The 20,758-nt window shown below is 33.7% G+C and overlaps 1 protein-coding gene across 1 annotated transcript; it reads left to right on the top strand.

Moving 5' to 3' along the window:
- The first annotated feature begins 1,723 nt into the window (after nt 1-1,723).
- Nucleotides 1,724-20,363, top strand: LOC111035282. Its single transcript, XM_022316828.1, has 8 exons — nt 1,724-2,099; nt 2,183-2,307; nt 11,707-11,847; nt 11,929-12,054; nt 16,635-16,739; nt 16,838-17,090; nt 17,172-17,308; nt 17,544-20,363. Exons 3-8 carry the CDS (start codon nt 11,712-11,714, stop codon nt 19,187-19,189), a joined length of 2,403 nt encoding a protein of 800 aa, XP_022172520.1. The 5' UTR covers nt 1,724-2,099; nt 2,183-2,307; nt 11,707-11,711; the 3' UTR covers nt 19,190-20,363.
- The last annotated feature ends 395 nt before the right edge of the window (nt 20,364-20,758 follow it).

The following is a 20,758-nucleotide window of genomic DNA, read 5'->3' as shown; positions in this document are numbered from 1 at the left end:
TATCGTTATTAGTAAATTTTCTTTGTTTTATGGCCTAGCTGTCGCTTGTGGATTTGTTAGTGTGTGTGTCTATTATTGTACCGGCATATCGGCGAAATCGAAATAATAATTTAATTTATAATTTGATTTCTTATTTCCTCTCTTGTTCGTTATAGGTACATTCATTTCTATTACAGGGATTCGATACCGTGGTTTTCCATCTTTGCGGACGCACGGTATAGAATTTTAGACGTGTTATATGCCAAACCTACCGATTGATATATTATAGTGAAGTGATAAGGATTCTGAAAACAGAATTGAATTTGTCGTCAAGTCTACTTGAGATCGACTTTCCCACATTTTTTGGTTTTAACTTCTTTAAAAATTGAAATTTGACAATTCTTTAATACAACGGATTTAGTAATTTGTAGAATAATATAATAATGAAGTCGACCGCAAGTATCGGCTTTACGACAAATTCAAATCGGTTTTTAAAATTTTTATCGCTTCATTAGATGAATTGGTACGTTTGGCGAAAAACACGTCTAAAATCAATCCTACGTCGTGCTAATGTTTGAAAAAGGCGGTAAATCACAGTATCAAATCCTCATAGCCCATTATATACATGATTGTAAGGTCAGAGTGATATTATATCGTACCAATAAGCAATACTGCAATAATAATCTCAAAGGTAAGTCAATTTTATGATTTAATTTGTTTATAGTCTTAAAATCTTAATGCACTTGCAGGTATACACTACCCTGGCGGTCGGTAACCCAAAATTCATTCTTTTTTTTCAAAAGCTTCTCGGATACCCATTGCCACATTTAAACTCCGATAAACAAATCATGTATAATTGAATCCTCTCCCCTCCCATAAGAGGCCAAAAGGCCATAGGAGGACCATAAATCTTGCTTACCTACTCCTATATCACGTTTTTTGACCACGTGGAAAAGGGTCGAAAAATAATAACAAACCAACCGGCCGTAGTTAACGTAAACATACAGTGAATTCATTTTTGTTGTTTCGTAACGAAATTTTAACCACTGCGGTAGCCATGCACTTATTGATCGTCTGATGGGCATAATATGACTAAGCGGTACCTACCGTCTAAATTTATAGCTGCACGTCACGGTATATATTATCATATAATATATCCCTGCAGCCCAATAATAATAATCGGTACGCATATTATACGGAGGGGTAAGTATATTATATGATATATAGATGTATTATATTCATATGCGATTCCGATCGTACGAGTCACGACCCTCGCGTGGGCCAATAGCTTAGCTTAGCGTCCGTCGTCTACGCGCAGGTGACGTATAAATGTATAATAATGTATATAATTGTTATTATATTATATTATATTATGGAATTACGTGGTCGTGGTTACCTACCTCCAGCCGAGTGTGTCGACCGACGGTCGTGGCAGGTGCAGCAGTGCTGCATTATATCATATTATCATAATAATATTATAGGTATAGGTACCTACTACACACATACATAAGAGTCGCGAGCGGGGAAACGGTGGTCTTGCAGTATAGCGTGGTCGTAGAGTGGGGATGGATCCGAGGGACGGAGTGCCACGATTGCTTTTATTGGATTGCTTCAGGCGGTGGTATATAGGTACCTTCCTACCTACCCTCGAACGGCGCTGTTAAGGGGAAGAAAAATAAAAGGAAGGGTTGGGGGTAGCGGAGATAATCGCGTAGGTACCTTTGGTAGGGCTTCGCGTGCAGTTCAACGTCGCCGCCGCCGCTACGACCCCATAATGCATGTATGTGCGGTGCGCGTGTGTATGTCGTACCTGACTATTGTTTTAAGGGTCACCCAAGTCGTCTTGGCGAGCTCTACAAGACATTATGTACATCCGCATCATAAATCATCATGATAATATAAACCATAATATTTTACATTATTAAGTTTACATTGTGTAGTTGTGCGGCTTCGAAAAGACGCGTCTTTTATACGCCTAAGTATTATTGGTACACTTTCCGACTTTAGTAGACAGCCGTGCAGCTCCTCCACGACCTGCCGCGATGTCGTGGCTGCGATGATAACGAGCCGCACATGGTACATACTGTATAGGACTCGTCGTTGTGAATTATTATAATTAGGTACTAACCCAATGGTACCTTCACGCTGTACCTATAATATAATACCCAAGCGGAATATGTTCACGGTCTTGAGGTGATTGCAGGTGTCTTCGGTGGAGTTCGAGCGTTTAGCGGTTTCCGAATAATTGGCTACGCCACAGTCCTGATCTTATAAATGATATAGTATCTACTACCTATATCGTAATATTATTGTCATCGCAAGTGAAAAGTAAGTCATTGATATTATTATTTTTTGTTTATATTTTAGATTTTGAGCGTAGCTATGAATTTTTTATTGTTTTTTTTGAGGGGGACATGTGTACAGTGTACATGATATGTAATTTATAAAGAGGTTCGATATTCAATTTTGAAAGTGGCCACTTGTAGAAAATTGGATCTAGTTGGTACTTTTGGTAGGTCAAGATGGCAAATTTCAAGTAGGCAGATACTTAGAACCAGGCAAAATCTATTTTCTTATTTTGTCTTTAATCAAAAACAAATAACCTTAGATATCTGAAATTTTAACCAAATGTTTGTACTAACATTTTCTATACATGGTATAATTTTTAAAATGAATTGACTCTTTTTGAGCTATTAATAGACATGACACATTTTCGATTTTCTTCCAATGAATGCAAATAAAACAATTTTTGCTTGGTCAAAAAGCTTGAAGTATAGTACAGGTATACAGTTTATTAATCCTTTTAAGTAGTTATTAATGTTATTTCTAAAATAATGATAATACAGGGGCACAATTTAAAAAAAAAAGTATTTGAAGTTTTTGAAGTTTAAAATTCGTCAAATTGTTAATTATTTTGTAACTAAAAATCTATAATAGTTTAAATAATTTAGGCTTTGAAATGTTATACAAAGTTTCTCATCAGTAGCTTAGGTATTCTAAAGACTAAAACCAGTAAATCTAAAAAATATGTAATCATATGCATCTGAAGTTCAAACTACTAAGAATAATAGTTATTTTGCTGCAATTCAAAAATATTATTTGTTTAAATAATTTTGACATGAGGCTTTTACTTATATTACCTTATATATATTTTTTTTACAATGACATTTTCAAAACATTTAAATTTATTTTAAACTATTATCTATGCCCATCTATTTACATTATGATTCATAGTCTATTCAGACCATTTTTTTGTAAGGCATTGACTAAAACTTCAATAACAATTATACATTATATAAATATGTATATAATACTTTAGCAATTTACTATAAGTTATTGATTGTGAATAATTTAATAAATGCAATGCTTTCGTCAAAAATTAAATCAACCAACTGTAAGTAGTAAAATAAATTACTTTAACAACAATATCAAAAAACGTGTATTATGAATAATATAGGAACTTTTTAAATGTAGGCTGGGGACCTATATTTGCTCAAATTCGTTTTTAGCACATTTAATGGGTCATCATTGAATTAAAATTGAACACATACGCATTTCAATAACTTAATCAATGTCGAGGCACATACTCGACATGAGCAACTCTACAACAGATAGAGCGGTTACCTACTTTCTACCTTTTTTCGGGTTTATTTCACCCGTGTAAGAGACTGAGTGTATGTAGAGTTGTATTATTGTGGTCAAGTCTTCTAGCTATTCTATAACTTATTCGGCCATAAATATTTGATTTTATCATCAAAGTTATATATTAATTATAAAAAGCCTATTTTAATTGATATCCAACGTCTTTAACATTACAGTTCCACACTGCAGCGTGCGCTCAGTTTCTTCATCGAACGCGCAGACCCTATATAAAAGCTCATTTCTTAAGATATTTTATTGAAATGTACGACTTGTTTCTTTTGTCACTCATGTTATTTATGGCCGCCTCTCTGCAGATTGGTACGGTATATGGTACCTGTATATATTGTATTTAGATTTTATATACCCATATTATGAAATGTCAAGTCGAAATTTAAATTAATTTAAATACCCGGTAGTACCTATACATCATACTGTGGTTTCATTGATTAAATAAATAGAAAAAAAAACAAAATCATTAGGAGTTATACGACATCAAGTCGTATATGAATTAAATGTATATAGAATAAAATCATGTTCTTAAAAAATTATTATGAAATTGTTAGAAACTAAAGAGTGTTCTGAATTAAAGCGTTATTTGAATCGATATGAAAAAAAATCATTTTGATACCTATTTACGTCTTAAAACATAGTAGGTACGTAGGTGACCAATGACATACACATTTCAAATCAGTTAAGCAAGATCGAGCATAAAAAGTTTTAACATATACCTTTTTAGCAACACGATTGAGCATAGAATATTTTATGTGATGTTGCAATATTTACGTTACCGACATTTTGTAATTTATTATTCTCAAGTAATATTACACTAATTATTTTGATATCAGACTTGAGTCTTGAGCCGAGCCCAGATTTATCGACAATGTTATCGATTAATAAATTAGTTCCGGATCTAATATTCAAGCTTTCAACCAATATTTAAATCGTAAGAATACGGAATCTTTATTAATATATTTAAGTTAACTTGGAAACAGATACCAAGGCATATGAATTTAATTTATTATTATAAATTTCAACTTCACGATAGGTAGTAACCAGAAAGCATGAATATTTTATCATTATTATATCATCAAACAGATCTATATACTATTATAATGTTACTATATTATTGACTATTATTGATTTATAGATATTTTGATTTTATTATTTTCAAAGGCATAACTATAATAATAATAATAATTATTATTATCAAACAGATCTATATAATATTATAACGTGACTATATTATTGACTATGCAATCATGTTATTTTTTTTGACACGTTATATTTTGAATTATTATAATTATATAGTTAAATATTTTTATATAATGCAGTTCAAAATTGAAAATGACAACGTTGCAGAGTTTTTTATGCTCATCTGTGTAGGTTTTCTTTTGTATTCCGATTTCTTTTGATACGCCGACCATTTTGCTCAAACGTGTCTCAAAAAAAGATATTTTATGCTTAATCGCGTCTCAGCCTTTCAAATTAAAAAGATTATTACTAAATGTTTATAGTTTATTCAACATCGCAATGACTGTAATAACTAATAACTGTGCATGTTATTAAAATAATGCAACTATTGTTAATATATTATGATTAAACGACTTATAGTTCGTGCCTAATTGGTAGTCTAGAGTCTAGACAGTACACACAGCAGAGCTTTATTTAGATTAAAAATGTATTATTTATTACTAGTTACTACCTAAGCTACTCAAAAACGATTTTACGGAGATGATATTTTTCAAATTATTAATGGGTAATACGACCTATCTACCGTGCAAAAAATAGAGGTAATGCTCGTTTGCGGTTTTTATGCTTGAGGGGATTCTCTCCATCAAAAATGGTGAGTGGAATATTGTCCATTTACTGCTCATATTTTATAATTATTGCGCCAAAGATTATACTTAATTTTAGTTACATGTATTTTTTTTAGTTTATTATTACGGTGAATTTAGTCTTCATTAAAATTGCTTTTCCTCGTTGGAAATATTATTCGTTTTATACTTTTCTAATATGATTTATGTAGACAGTAGATTTATAACTCAGTGGCGCCGACCCGTGACTTGATCATTTTTTTTACATCAAGATTTGGGACAGACAACCAATAAAAATGCAGATAGTGAATTAAAAAAAAAAACGATTTCAAATATTTACATAACTATCATTGACGCAAATTACAGGGGAGAGCAAGCCCCCTAACAGTCGTATAGCCCAGTGACCAGAACCCAACAAAAATTGAATATTTTACACATTAACATTTTTTGTTGGGTGCTAAGTAGTTAGGGGAGGTTTGCAATACCAGAAAAGACTCTTAAGAGTCCGGCATTTGATCTGAGTTTTAATCCTGCCAAAATCTCAAATACTGTTTGCACCCATATTTATTTAACGGGAGTGGTTTTTTTACATAATGCGTATATTGATACTTAGTAAACTATAAAGATAAAATAAAGTACCTACATGTATAATATTTCTGTACATGTTTAAAATATATTTCTAGAACTCGAGAGCGTTTGCAAAGCACATACAAGTCTGTTGAAGATGTTCGATTATTGGGTTTAAAAAGTTGTATACCAATCTGATAACATACTGTGCGTTATAAAACTGCAGATAGTCTTGCAAAATGTAAGGCAAGCTTATAGGTAGCGGTATAATGTCGTGATGGGATGTCCAAATATTTGCATACACACCTACCTAGATACTTACCTATAATGTCGGGAAAACCCTAATTATAACCACACGGACTTAGTCGAAACTCGAAACAGCTATGGTAATAGGCAATAGCTAATATGATATTAAGTCGTTTGGCCGCTAACACTAGCTATACACACTATATGGTACGAAATGGCTGAGACAGGGTAACGCCTATATAATATGATACACACTGTGTCTTAACTAGTGCCATTATCATTAAGTATACGGAGTAGATTTTATATACCTATGTATGACTATTTGAACTAAAATATGTTAGTTGAGAAAGCGTGTTAGGGTTGCAGTAAGTAATTACATTTGTTTTTAAGTGACCGTGATGTATATAAGAGCCGCGCTGAAAATTCGCCGTGGGAAAATTTCCGCCCGAGTCCGATACAATAACGATATAATATAATAGGTGTCCCATGAAGATTTATTAATAAGTGTTGAGAGCATATATATTATACTCCTCAGTCTATACAAAACTATAACACATTGCCTTTTCCCATTGAATTAGTAAATCTTCACGGGTTATCTTGAGTATACATTACAAAGTGTGTTTACTGGAAAAGAAGGAGAGGCATTTATTTTCAACTACCTACCTAGTAATTTTCCCACTAATCACTATAAACTCTATTTTCTAGTTTTTCCACTATTTTTTCCGAATTTCTATTATACATACTAACTTTCTTACCTACTTACTTACACGCGCATCAATCACTATCATAATATATTTTAATGATTATAATAAAGACCTCTATTAAATTGGATTTAAAAATATAAATTTCCTAAGGAAATATCAAATATAATATCTTATATATGTCTTTGTGTATAATAATAAACGAGTTTTAAACCCTTTAGCCAAATTCAATAAATGTGAGTACAGTTTCAGCTTATTTTATAGTATATTGTATATATATACCTAGATAAAAATTTAAAAGAGTAAAATTAGTAAGTATGAAAATAGTAAACGGCGAAATAAAGAATAAATTATATAATAAAAGTATAAATTGTTAAATTAACAATAAATAGTTATAATAGAACCAAGAGGTGCATAATAATTAAACAAGTAAATTTAAGGCCGTATAAACTTTCTGCCTAAATACATAACGCAACATACCAAAAAAATTAATATGATCCTTTATACAGTTCGCCAAAGACAGAGCTCTTGGGAAAATCTAGGAGGAATTATGGAATTATGGAAGTATATTTGTTTTTACAAAGTGAAACATGAAATAAATTGGATTTTCTTAATCCATGAGTTTGTATATTAAAACCAATGAGAGATAATAATTTTGGAGAATAAATAAGACCATTTCATAATAGTCATATATAAAAACATAATATCCGCAACATTTCTCTTTAAGTCACATAAGACGATCCCCAATTGGGTAATCTGTACATTATATGAATCTCTTGAAATGAATATATTTAATCTAAAACATGATAGCTTTAAACATTTATACCAAACATTTTCAATAAGACTAGTATGTGAAAAATAGTGAGGTAACCAGACATTATTGGTCTAATTCAAGATGAGACCTAGCCAGGGAAAAATATAATGTTATCAATGTTTCGGTATTTTCAAAATTAATCGTGCTATTAGTAAATCCTAGCATCTTGAAAACTTTTTTAATAAAGGTGTTAGTATGGACGGAAAAATCAAAATTTAAATTAAAGATAAGTCTCTAATGGAATAGTAACTCGTGTAACATTATAATTATCAATCATACAATATTGTGGGTATGTGGGTAATTAAATTATTTATACGAGAGAACGTTCTAAAGCTACACTTATTTGTATTTAATGGTATGTGATTAACACGATTCCAATCAACAAATTTATCCAAATTTGATTTTAATTTTAATGCATTATTTGGTGATTTAATAACTGAAAATAATTTAGAATCATTGGCAAATAAAAGAATATCAATTAATGAGTTATCAAAAAATTGAAGGTAAATCATTAATAAATGATATAAATAAGAGGGGACCTAAGTGTGACCCTCGAGGAACACCAAAACTAACCAAAAAATCATTAGGAACATAACTATTTATTTTAACCACCTGGGTGCAAGAACAAAAATAAGATTTTAACCAATTAAAACATTTTCCATGAATAACAAAATAAGATAATTTATACAAAAGAATATTATGTTTTACTTTATCAAACGCTTTTTGAAAGTCTATATAAATGGTGTCCAGTGAACACTTTGAATTAAGGCCCAAAGGATTTTCGTCTTATAAAGTAAAATATTAGTAAAAATTGACATTTTGGGTCTGAAACCATGTTGGTTTATAGATACGAAGTGGGATATAATTAAAGACAACTTTTTAGTAATTAAAGCTTCAAACATTTATATCTACCAACAGTAATTAATTTATTTATTGGGTATTAATTTACTAATAATACTTCGTTTTACTGTTTCTAGTCGCACGATGAATTATCACGCGGTGAATTGTCCGCGATCTCCTTATAATAGGGGGCTTGTTTCTTTTTTCGACGATAATTTAGTTAATGTAGGTACCTACCTATAGGTAATTTATTAGGTGTTCTTAATCAACCATCGTAGGATATGTTTGTTTCGAACGATGTGGCAAGATTAAAGATCTCTTTAGGTTTATTCAATCTGTTGAAAATTTATACCTACTTAAATTGCTATGATAAAATTTCTTACATATTTATATTTTTACTCAATAAAATAAAACAACAAAAGAGTTTAACAAATCTTAAATAAATAGGTAGGTACTAAGTACATTTTTAAGTCAGGTAAAATTGATTATTCGTATAAGCACGTTTATGAGATCTTAACTTTGGGGATAGAGGAGGAGGAGGCGCAAGGACTAGGGTAGCTTGCATATGAGAAGAGCTATTTTTTCAGAGCATGTGTCAGGTAAGGTCCAATGATGTCTGACCGTTGGTTTTCTGCTGTTTGATTTCGTGACATAATATAGCTGGTAGTTGATTACAAAGGAGATTATGTGGGTGAACCGTTGGACAAACTCAAGCCTTCAAATTCCTCTTTAGTGTTCCTGCCAAGTGCTAGCATAGTCCCAGGCTCTGACCTAAAAATAGCTCAATGAGAAGCCATAAAGTCTTAACATCGTGATCAGACAGACCAAGACTGGATTAATCGTATTTTACATAAATGGGTTATGATTCAATCTCCAATCTGCGAGTGCGGGGAAACACAGGCTATTCGCCACATTGCCGAGGGCTGATGAGAACGATCAATGTCAATGCACTAGTTTCAGAGGTGGAGTAGCACTGTTGTACGAGTATGGATACGTGACTATTAAACGGCTAGACTCTGGTTGGACTTTCTAAAAAGAAACTCGAAGTGCGGTTGCAGAAATAGAATAATGAGTATTATATATATTATAATATTAGTGGTTCTAGATTTCAAATATTTATGCTACTTATAGGTAAAACTAAAACCTTTATGTTATAATTACATAATATTTATTACATATTGTCCATATTTGCTAAGTGTTTAAAAAAAAAAATATTATTTCATTTTATTTCACTTATTAGTGATTTTTGTTAAAAATAAAATATATCATTATATTACGGTCTAAACTTGGAGTCATATTATGCATGAATAAATAAATGTGGGTCTATATTATGGATAGAGATAGAGTATGTAATATGTATATATTATTAAGACATTAAGTTTATACGAATGGGTGTTAATTATTTTGAATCGTATTTACGATCTGAAATTATATTATTAATGCGAGCTCTATCGTTCGAGTTAAACATTGTATAATTAAACTATATTACTGAGTATTGAAATTACGTTCTTGTATCTTGAATATTATTACACACTTACATAAGTACACAAATCCACACATATATTATATATTATAATTTTGCAATGTTGCGTGTATAGTAATATTTCAAAGTTATATGAGCTATAGGTATACTGATTAGATTTTGAGATTCCCATTACTATGAATATTACATTTAGTAGGTATGCCTGCACTATGTATTGCAAACATACTACCAATTTATTAATTATTATTTTTCTCTTGTTGAAATAATATTTGTAACATAATGACCAAAACTTATATTCCTTAAATTTTTATTCCACTAGGTAATTGATATATTATTAGGTGTAAAAAAAGGTTAGAATGAGATGGATATTTAAAAAAAAAAAATATGTTCAAATGATTTATATTTTACTGATGCTATTTCAAAATATTTGAGTTATATTATAGCTCTGAACATTTTCTCTTTTTTTTTTTAAATTTATTTCATGATTTATTTTTTATAATTTATTTTCTGGACGTTTTTCATATGGGACTATTTTTACTAAATATCTGAAATAATTTCATAAATGTGTTACAAATACCTGCAATAGCGGCACACTTGGAGTTACTGTAATTTCGTATATTGGGAAGTTATACGTTTATACATTTTAGAATCTATATACAGACAAAAACTCGTCGCCTTAAACTTTAGTTCAACATAATACCTACCTATTAATTATTTCAAATTACGTTGTGTGTAAGTAAAAACAGAAGCCTGCAGAATACGTAGGTGTACGACATTGTACACAGTAGGTACTTATACCACGTATACAGGTATTATTATTGGATTAGAGAATAGTAAGGGTTGGCGGTGTCGTAATTAAATTTGCAAGCATTGAAACGAGTCACTTATACTACAGTTTTCATTACACTACAGCAACTTGGTACAATTTGTCAGATTACATTTTACAAGCCCTCTGAATATTGTCACATAATTAATTGATATAAGATAATGTGTGTTGAGTGTTCTCATTAGTATCTATAATATGTTTAGATACCTACAACAGCTATTAGCAAGGCATAGTGTGATTAGCCTTAAGATCCCACGATGGGTGATATTGGTCGGTGACGCGTTGCTAACCCATTACAGCATCATATGTTACTTAATTTTAAATTATTATGTCACTTAAAAATATTTATTTGAACTGGTACACCAGTAAACCAGTTCAAATAAATATTTAGCATCTAACTCAGGTTTACGTACTTCAGAAATATTTATTTGAACTGGTAAGAATATCAAATTTTTACACCGAATTCACATTTATAGAGCAGCAACAATCTGAACACATAAAAATGCTATACAAAATGTCTTGCTTAACCTAGGAATATTTTAACAATTTTTTAACCATATATTACCAGCTACAGAAAAATTCACCAGTTGTATTTTTTATTTTAGTAGGTACTGACTTTATTAAATGTAACGATGTAGTGTTTTTTAAAAACCATGATTCTTTAAATAGAACAATTAAAAAATATTTTCATCATTTTTCAACAACTATCAACAAATTAATTATTAGATATAAATTAAAGTTATTGAAATTATTGATGCCTAACGTGTTTGATGAAACAAATTCACTTGTTACAGATAACATGCAGTTAGCTATAAGTCTGTCAGCTGTTTTAATAGTGTGCATGGTGGGTGTGACGCATAATTTAGAATGCGAACAAAATCAAAATGGACTGTCCATGAGCTTTTTTAAGACGAATGGCGATCTTCTGTTAACTGGTAAATAAATTGTACAACATATTTTAAAATTTTAAATTATGGACATGTGAATAATTTATGCGTTTAATTAACGTGTTTCAGGTTTCTTTGATGTTTATGACGAGAAATGTTCGGGCCCCACGTCTACAGGTATCCATTCGATGGAAATGGTAGCCACCGTCGTACAAATACTAAATTCGATTCATTACATCCCAGGCATAACATTGGGTATGTAAAAAAAAATACAACACACAATAGCTAGGCACTGACAAGATGGCATTTGCCAGGGGTGCAATTATACGAAAGCCGCAATTTCATCGAGTGGCATTCTCAATTCAAATATGATAATTTACAAAAATAAAAATCTGTCGTTTATTTTTAGCGTAATCACAACATGGTTCTCGACACGCAATCGCATATTGGAACCACGATAGGGTATTTATTTATATAGCACTGCCCCCGACCGCTGAAAACCGTATCTTGACATATACAATATACATATATCACATGACTAATATCAATATTTGCTACCTATTCAAACCAAAAACAATCTCAGCTGTTATCTGTAAATATGAAAATAGTTGGCCAAAATTCGATATTTTGAGTTTGAAAATACTCAAATAAATATATTAAAAATAAAAATGTTTTTTGTACTACCCAAGGTGTAAACAAATGTAAGACTTGAAGATGTTACAAACAAATAATACGATTAAAATCTTTTCACTTTTATATACGTACTAATGTAATTATGTTTTTCTTTTTATCGACTTAAACTACGATATAAACACCACCACTTAGAACATGATCTACTGATTACAAAAATATCAACATTTAAATTTAGTTGATCATACTTGCTTTTTTTCATTGTAGTGGACACTTGAAGTTTTAAAAGCCTTATTTATAAGCAATATTTAATTAGATTATATTTATTTTTTATTATTATTATTTGAATGGCTTTAATTCCATAAAATATTACACGTAATGAAATCCACAAATATATGTGTATATATTTGAATAATTGAAAATTAAAAATAAATAACCAATAGTAAAATATAAATTGTTTTATATTGACTTACATTTCAGTTAAATTAAAACTAAAATTAAATAAATAAGTAAATAGATAACGATAAAATATAAATATTTCATATTATTTTCTTTATGCTAGAAAGTTAAAAATTAATTGATTGAAGTTAAATTTAAAAAAAATATTATAAATTAATAATAAATCATAAAATAAAAATGTCTATATTTAATACAAAAAGATACATTTTTATTTAGTTTGTTATTATTATTTAATTATAATATATAATAAAGCAATTTGTATAGTTAATAATAAAATAAAGATGTACTTGTGCTGCAATTAACAGAGCTTTTTTTTTAATAATGAGTATTTTATGATAGTAGATAAAATTGGATGAGGGGGGCTCAAATTTGGTTTTATGCCAGGGGCGGGCCTGGCTCTTGCTACGGCACTGAATTTGTACCTAAGTGACAATTATCATAACATATCATAGTAAATTACAGTGGCACAGCCAGAAATATTGTATGGGGGAATATCCCCACGGATGCAAAAAATCCCCATTAAACTTTCCTTCACTTACACGTTCAACCCTTTGCTACGTCTCTGGTCCATTTATATCATTAATAGAGGTTAGGTAATTTCTTAGTAAATAATATTTCTGTCATTCGTTATGGTTAATGTCTGTTCTCAATCCCATTTTTAATTCGTCGGAAAAAAAACTCAATGCAACTTATACATTTTCTGTATTCGCATACAATATGATTATTGACACATAAATAAATACGTTGAATTCATTTCTACCAGCCTGTACATTGAATCTTTGAGTCATCCATTGAAACGATAAGCCGTTACCCCCATAATAAAGATTTTCTTACAACGACTTCATACAAATACTTAATACAAATATCCGGCAGACCAAATGGTTCTCATCTCATTTAAACTTCTATATTATACAACACTAATGGTGAACACGTTATACGACGTATAAGATATTATGTTATCCAGTAATATTCCATTGCTTGTGGTTCAGTGTTTTGATTAAATATTTAGACGTTGAAATGTCGCTACTATCATGACGCAGATCAGGCCATAATCAGCTCTTCCTTTTCCATTAATTTATAATCGTTTTGAAATTTGAATTCGTCTCTCTATCACACTATTAATAATTACCTATGCGGTATAATCCAAAATAACTGTCCATATCACTTAACCCCCAATGTTTGGACGTATTCTCCTGTCGAAGACGTTGAACCCTACTACCAGTAAAATACTCGACAGTATAACTTATAAATTATAATGTATTCGTTAAATACCCACCGAATGAGATCGGTGTACAATTATATGCACGTTTTTTATACTTGTATACAACGGTTAATTTTTGTTTACTATGAGTTCCCGAAAATTTCCGGTAAATATGGCACTAATCAGTGAGGTTTTTACTTTTAATTAATTAATTTTAGATTTTATAAGCGCACAAGTACACATAACAAGTATACGGATAATCATCAATATGTGAAACAAATAAAAGTTTTTTATATTTGTATTATTTGACTAATAGTGCATTAGTGCATACGTTTTTGTTTGATTTGAATACTTGTTGTGTCCATTTGTATACAACATATTTTTTCAAATTAATTTTAAAAAATGAAATGATTTTTAAGAGATAAATGTAATTCAATTTCTGCATATTAGAAAAACAAAATGCAATTCTATTAAACTTATACGAGGCGTGTCCAGAAAGTAAGTGTACTGAGGCTCTCACGGCCATAGGAAATATTTTTTTACTATGTTGGCTACACTGCCGTATAGCGTTACTCCTAACCTTTAAAACAAGACCAGAACGAGTTCAGTACGTTGTAAACTGTAGTCTCACGAATTTTTCTTGTTAAACATGTCGATCGAGTCTGCCGCCAAGTGCGAAATCCGCGCCGTTATCCGTTACCTTGTTGCGAAGGAAAAATCTCCACATGAGATTTTTAATGAGGTACGAACCGTTTATGGTGAAGGCCATATGAATCGTACCAGTGTATACAAGTGGTGTAGGGAGTTTAAAAACGGCCGTACGAATGTACATGACGGTCTGAGGAGTGGGAGACCGTCGATTTTGACTGACGACATTGTGAAAAAAGTCGAGAATGCGGTTCGTGACGATCGCAGATTGACTCTGGATGAACTTTCTGCAATGTTTCCGCAACTGTCAAGGTCTCTGCTCCACGAAACAATCACAGAAACACTTGGATTTCATAAACTGTGCGCAAGATGGGTTCCAAAATAGCTTACTGAACAACACATGTTGAATCGAGTGCAAGCCTCTAGAGAGTTTTTGGAACGCTATGCACTGGACGGTGATAATTTTCTCAAGTCTATTGTTACTGGAGATGAAACTTGGGTTGCACACTATACACCTGAAACTAAGAGACAGTCCGAACAGTGGCGTCACACCACTTCACCCTCAACCAAAAAGTTAAAAACCACCATTTCAGCCAAAAAAATCATGGCATCAGTGTTTTGGGACCTCAAAGGCATCATTTTGATTGAATATTTACCTCAGGGGGAGACCATCAACGCAGCAAGATATTGTGAGACCCTAAAAAAATTGAGGAGAGCTATTCAAAATAAAAGGAGGGGTCTGTTAACGAGCGGAGTCTGCCTGCTGCACGACAACGCCAGACCCCACACGGCCAATGTCACGAAGCAATTGTTGGACTCATTTGGATGGGATGTTTTGAACCACCCCCCGTATTCCCCCGACCTGGCGCCTTCAGATTACCATTTGTTCACTTCCCTGAAGAAGCACATGGGTGGAAAAAAATTTTCAGCTGACGAGGAAGTGAAGGGGGCGGTCGACAAGTGGACAAAGGAGATGGCGGCAGAGTTCTACGAGGCAGGCATAAAAAAATTAATCTGCCGTCTCACAACCTGCATTGAAAGAAATGGTGACTATGTAGAAAAATAGCCCACAAATATATTAATGTAACCACGTTATTTTTTTTTTTTAATAAATTTTTTTGAAACCTACAAAAATTGAGTACACTTACTTTCTGGACACGCCTCGTAGTTTTATTCTTGTATCATTGAGTATGATAGTAAAATGTTGTTAGAATAATGTAATATTGTATAGTATTATGTCAATAGTACAATATTATGATCACATTAAAGTTGCAGAATACAACCATAGTTTTTTTAGAATAATAGTCAAAACATTTTGATAAAATATAATATACATTACATGCAATGTACATTATAATTATGCATGGTATATTAACCTATAATTTATTTGGCTATATAATAGTATAATAATATGATTTATTAGACTATACGATAGGTACTTATTATTCATTGTATATGAAAAAACATTAAACATTAAAGGTAGTACATTTTCAAAAATGATTTCTCATGAGAGTTAGCTAGAAATATACGTACATTAATAATTTTAGTTCGGCGTATATAATTAGGAAACAATAAATCGTACTCATTTTAATTGTCTAAATAGTACAATAACATTAGCTTTGTGGTGTTAGAAATTCAATAGGTACACACAATAAACAATTAAATCCTTAGCGGTGGCCGTTTCGAGGGAGGTGATTTTGAATTTTGGATTCTTCTATTGAAGTCTTGACAATACCGCTATTATTGATCTATAGCCCAGTAAAGTCTAATTTATATTTTAAGTCTCAGGTGTTCGATTACGTAAGGCTTCTAATTAGAAGATTTATTATAAGCGGTCATCGATTATTTAAAGTGTGTTTGTTTCAACACATTTTAATTTTTTTGTCCATTTTATCAGGATTAACTTTGTACGAAGTGTGTTCGTATCGAAGTTCAGATCTCCAAAAAGCATTGATATCGTTCGTTGTCGACAAAGATTGCAATAACTCAACAATACCGATTGGTAAATATTACAACAATTGCTTGTTATTTATGGACCCAATAGTGATACCCACGAAGGAAAAACATTATTTTTTAAAAAAATTAAATTAAATTTTATAGCCATATATACTACTGAAGACATACGAGCCAAAATCAGTCCGTCGATTGGTTTGGACATACCCATCGTAACGGCAGGACCTATTATTGACGTCGACATCCATGCCGAGGCAGCGGTAAAGTTTTTAACCCTAAACAATATAAGCGTCGCAGACGTATTAGTTGCGCAGGATCTGAATGTGGCTCAGAGGTTTGAAACCGTTGCCAAAGACAATAGATTGTGTTTGAACAGGACAGTCTTGGCTCATAACTTGGGGTAATTATATACCTGCCCAGTGAACTTGAAATGTTATTTCATGTTATTTTTAGTATTTTACTCGCAAAATGGATGTTTTAGGGATTTCAACGACTCCTTGGTAGTCATTGTCATGACAAACAGGAATGTGATTAAATCAATTATAGAATCGTCTTCGACCGTTCGTGTATCTCATTTCATTATAATACCATTGGACGGACCGTTACCACCTAAACCAGGTATTTATACGAACGCAAAATATCTGGCTTGCTCAGCTTTTTTGAAGGGGGGGGATATGCATTTTTGACTCTTCTGAGCCCACGTTATACATATACATTAATTACTTTTTCATATATTTTAAATGACAAAATTAAGCTAAAAGGGAGATATGACACCTTCTTCCCCTATTGAGCACTCCTCTGTCCACGATCAAAGTGATTTCCGGTTTAAATCACGGTATTCTTGCAATTTCAGACTTCAAGTCCGGTTCGTACGTGTTTCAAGCGTACGGCAGTTGTCCGTTCGTCAACAGCAACAACAGCAACAACAGCAATAGCGGTGTCCCCACCGCAGCCCCGGAACAGCTGCAGGCCGTGTCCACGCAGTTCGTACAGACGGCCGTGGATGTGCTGCGCGCCGTGGACGCGTACACCGGGAATGTGGACGACGACGGCGGCGGCGTGGACGAAGAGTGCGGTCGGAACTCGTCCGCGGGACCGTGCGACCCGGCGGCGGGAAACCAGACAGCCACGGGTGCAGGTTATTACGGCGTCGAGACCGTGGGTCGAGTGCTGGATAGGCTGCTGTTGCTGGACGGCAGCGGCGGCGAGTACAACGTGACATTAGTGCATGTGACTGAATACGGCGATGGTGGCCAGACGGTCGGCAGTTACGCGCAGGACTCGAACGGCACTCGCAGGCTGTGGCTGCAGAGCGACGGCAGTGGTCATCAACCACGGTACTTGGGCGTTTGCGAGGCGAACGGATCGTGTCCGACGTGCCGGGTAAGACCCACACCGACGGCCGCGCCCGCCGGCCCATCGTACGGACTGCTTTCTGTGACGTGGAAAGAGGACGTGTGGATAGCGTCCGCGCTGACCGTGTCGGCGGTGGGCTCTATATGCGCCACGTGCATAGCGTCGTTCGTGTTGGTGCGCGTGTGCAAGAAGGACGTGATGGAAGGCAACCCCACGTTCTCGTTCGTGTTGGTGGCCGGCACGCTGCTCATGTACGCCAGCGTCGTACCGTACGCGGTGCACGATAGCGCCGCCGGTTGGCCGCGGCAAGCCGTGTGCTACGCCAAGCTGTTCGGCACGTCGGGCAGCTGCGCGTTCGTGTTCTCCGCCATGCTGGCCCGGAGCTTGATGATCGCCGCTTGTGACTGCGACTCGAGTTTCATGAGCCACGTCAACGGCTACCTGCAGACGTCCCTGTTCGCGTTCACTGTGGGCGTGCAGCTGGCGCTCATGCTTCAGTTCGTGGCCATACACGCCGCCGTCGTGCCGTCGTCCGATCTGTGCCAGGTGTTCGTCGACGGTCCCCTGTTTTTGGGAACCATGTCCTACGACGCGCTGCTGCTGGTGCTCCTGTGCATCACGTCTCCGTTCGTGTTCCGGTCGAAGCGCAACTACCGAGAGGGCGCGTGTTTCGCTATCGCCACTTACCTGGTATTCGCCGTCTGGCTGTGCTGGACCACGGCGTACGCCGTCCTGCCCACGCAGTGGTCCGACATGTGCGTGATGGTCGGCCTGACGGCTACCGCGACCGTGATCGTGGTCACCGTGTTCATACCGCGCACGTACATGATGATGTTCGGCATCGTCCGCGAACAGATAACCAGCTCTCTGCCGTCACTCGGCTACGGTCACAGCGGAGGCGGTGGCTGCGGCGGCGGCGCCAGCATAACGGACGTCAACTATAGGTCTACTCAGGCCCTGTACGATTCGGTCCACGTGGCCGCTCCCAAATGTCAGTCGTCCAGCTTCAAAGGCCAGTCCAACCCCAACTACTACTCGCCGGCCGGGTCGCATATACAGTCGATCCCCAGGAGCCGGCCGCTGACTCCGGTCGACGAGTACGACTCACCCCCATCGATCGACAACAGGATAACCAGGTTCTAATATCCTGCAGGTGCAGCTGCGACCCTCGTCTGGTTATCCAGCTTTGACGACGTTCGTACGATTTCCCCCATAAATTATCGATCCCGATGTAGGCCTACAACACATTATACCACCACCCTCCGTTTGCGACGATAGACGATAATATTACCTACCTAGGTAGCTGTTATTAATAATTCATTATTTTGTCGCATCCCCCTGTTCGTTTTTAATTTTTAATTTGCTAACCGTATCGATTATATTATTATTACCTATATCGTATACTCGCATGACTATAGGTACTATTACCCATATAAAGTCTATAGCTGGGATTTTAAAATTAATTATTCACTCAAAACGTACTCATTGTACCACCTTGTATCTTAGTTTATGTGTATTACTTATATTGTATTAATTGTATAGAAATTGTAAATATTCGTTTAACAATGACCAAAAATCAAACTTTGATTACAAATTTAAACTATTTAATTTCTTGTTTATTAAATATGTGATTTCATGCAATTACCTAGAAATATGTAACTTATATGAAAAAAATATTAAGAAAATATTAAGAAAAAAATTAACGCGACTGACGGACTGAACGCATAACGAAACTTCAAAATATTTAATTCGAAATATTCTAAATCAAGTGTAAGATTATGCATTTATACATACACAAATCCGGGACCTACTGCCTACTATCATAACATTAATAATTTGTCAAGTTATTTTATGGTTTTAAAATGTACATCATATTAGGTACAGTGTATAAGCACCTACTAATTAGATAATTGTCTCATTGCCTTTGCATAATAAAATTACTATAGTTTCCTAACCTGGTCCTCGTTTTAATATGACTCCTGCTTTTATATTACTATATAATCAATGATGTATTGTATAGTGTTAGTTTGTATTCATATTTAATATGTATACATTGTATTATTATGTAGTTGATTAGCCAGATAATTGACAGTTTTTAATCATTTAAAAAATGTTATTTTGTATTTTTTTTCTCAATATGATGAAATTATTAGTAAAACAATTACTGAATATTGCAATTCTGAGTACCAAATGACGCGAAAAATAGCGTTAGGTTTTAGTATAACTGTATATTGTACATATTATAATATATTAATGTATACATAAAAATTCGTTTTAATCGAAATAGAATAAATTGTTCTAGGTAATATTTTCTTACTTTTGTAACTTTTGCACCATATTTTACCTTCCTGGTAGTCAGTATCCACTCCACTCAGGGTAAATCGATCGCTATACACTCTCGGACTGTTTAAATTTAAAATAATTGTCGGAATGTTATTAAAATTCACCCTTTATATTTAATTAGAACAAATTAGTTGTATTTTACATATATATTTTGGTACAATATAATATGATGCTGGAAAATGTAAGATCCTTTGATAACGAGGTAGCTGTGTGTATTATAGCCGTGTGTAGTAGTTCATGAACGAATAATTAAAAACCCATATTAAAATAAAAAATAAAAAATAAATTTACCTGTGTGTTGTAAACTCGTCGATTATTGATTAGAACTAGATAAAGTGTATAGATAATAATATGACATTTTAATTTTAT

This window comes from Myzus persicae, unplaced genomic scaffold (assembly GCF_001856785.1).
Source record: "Myzus persicae strain clone G006 unplaced genomic scaffold, MPER_G0061.0, whole genome shotgun sequence".
Classification (NCBI taxonomy): domain Eukaryota; kingdom Metazoa; phylum Arthropoda; class Insecta; order Hemiptera; family Aphididae; genus Myzus; species Myzus persicae.
This window is presented reverse-complemented; position numbering and strand designations above follow the sequence as displayed.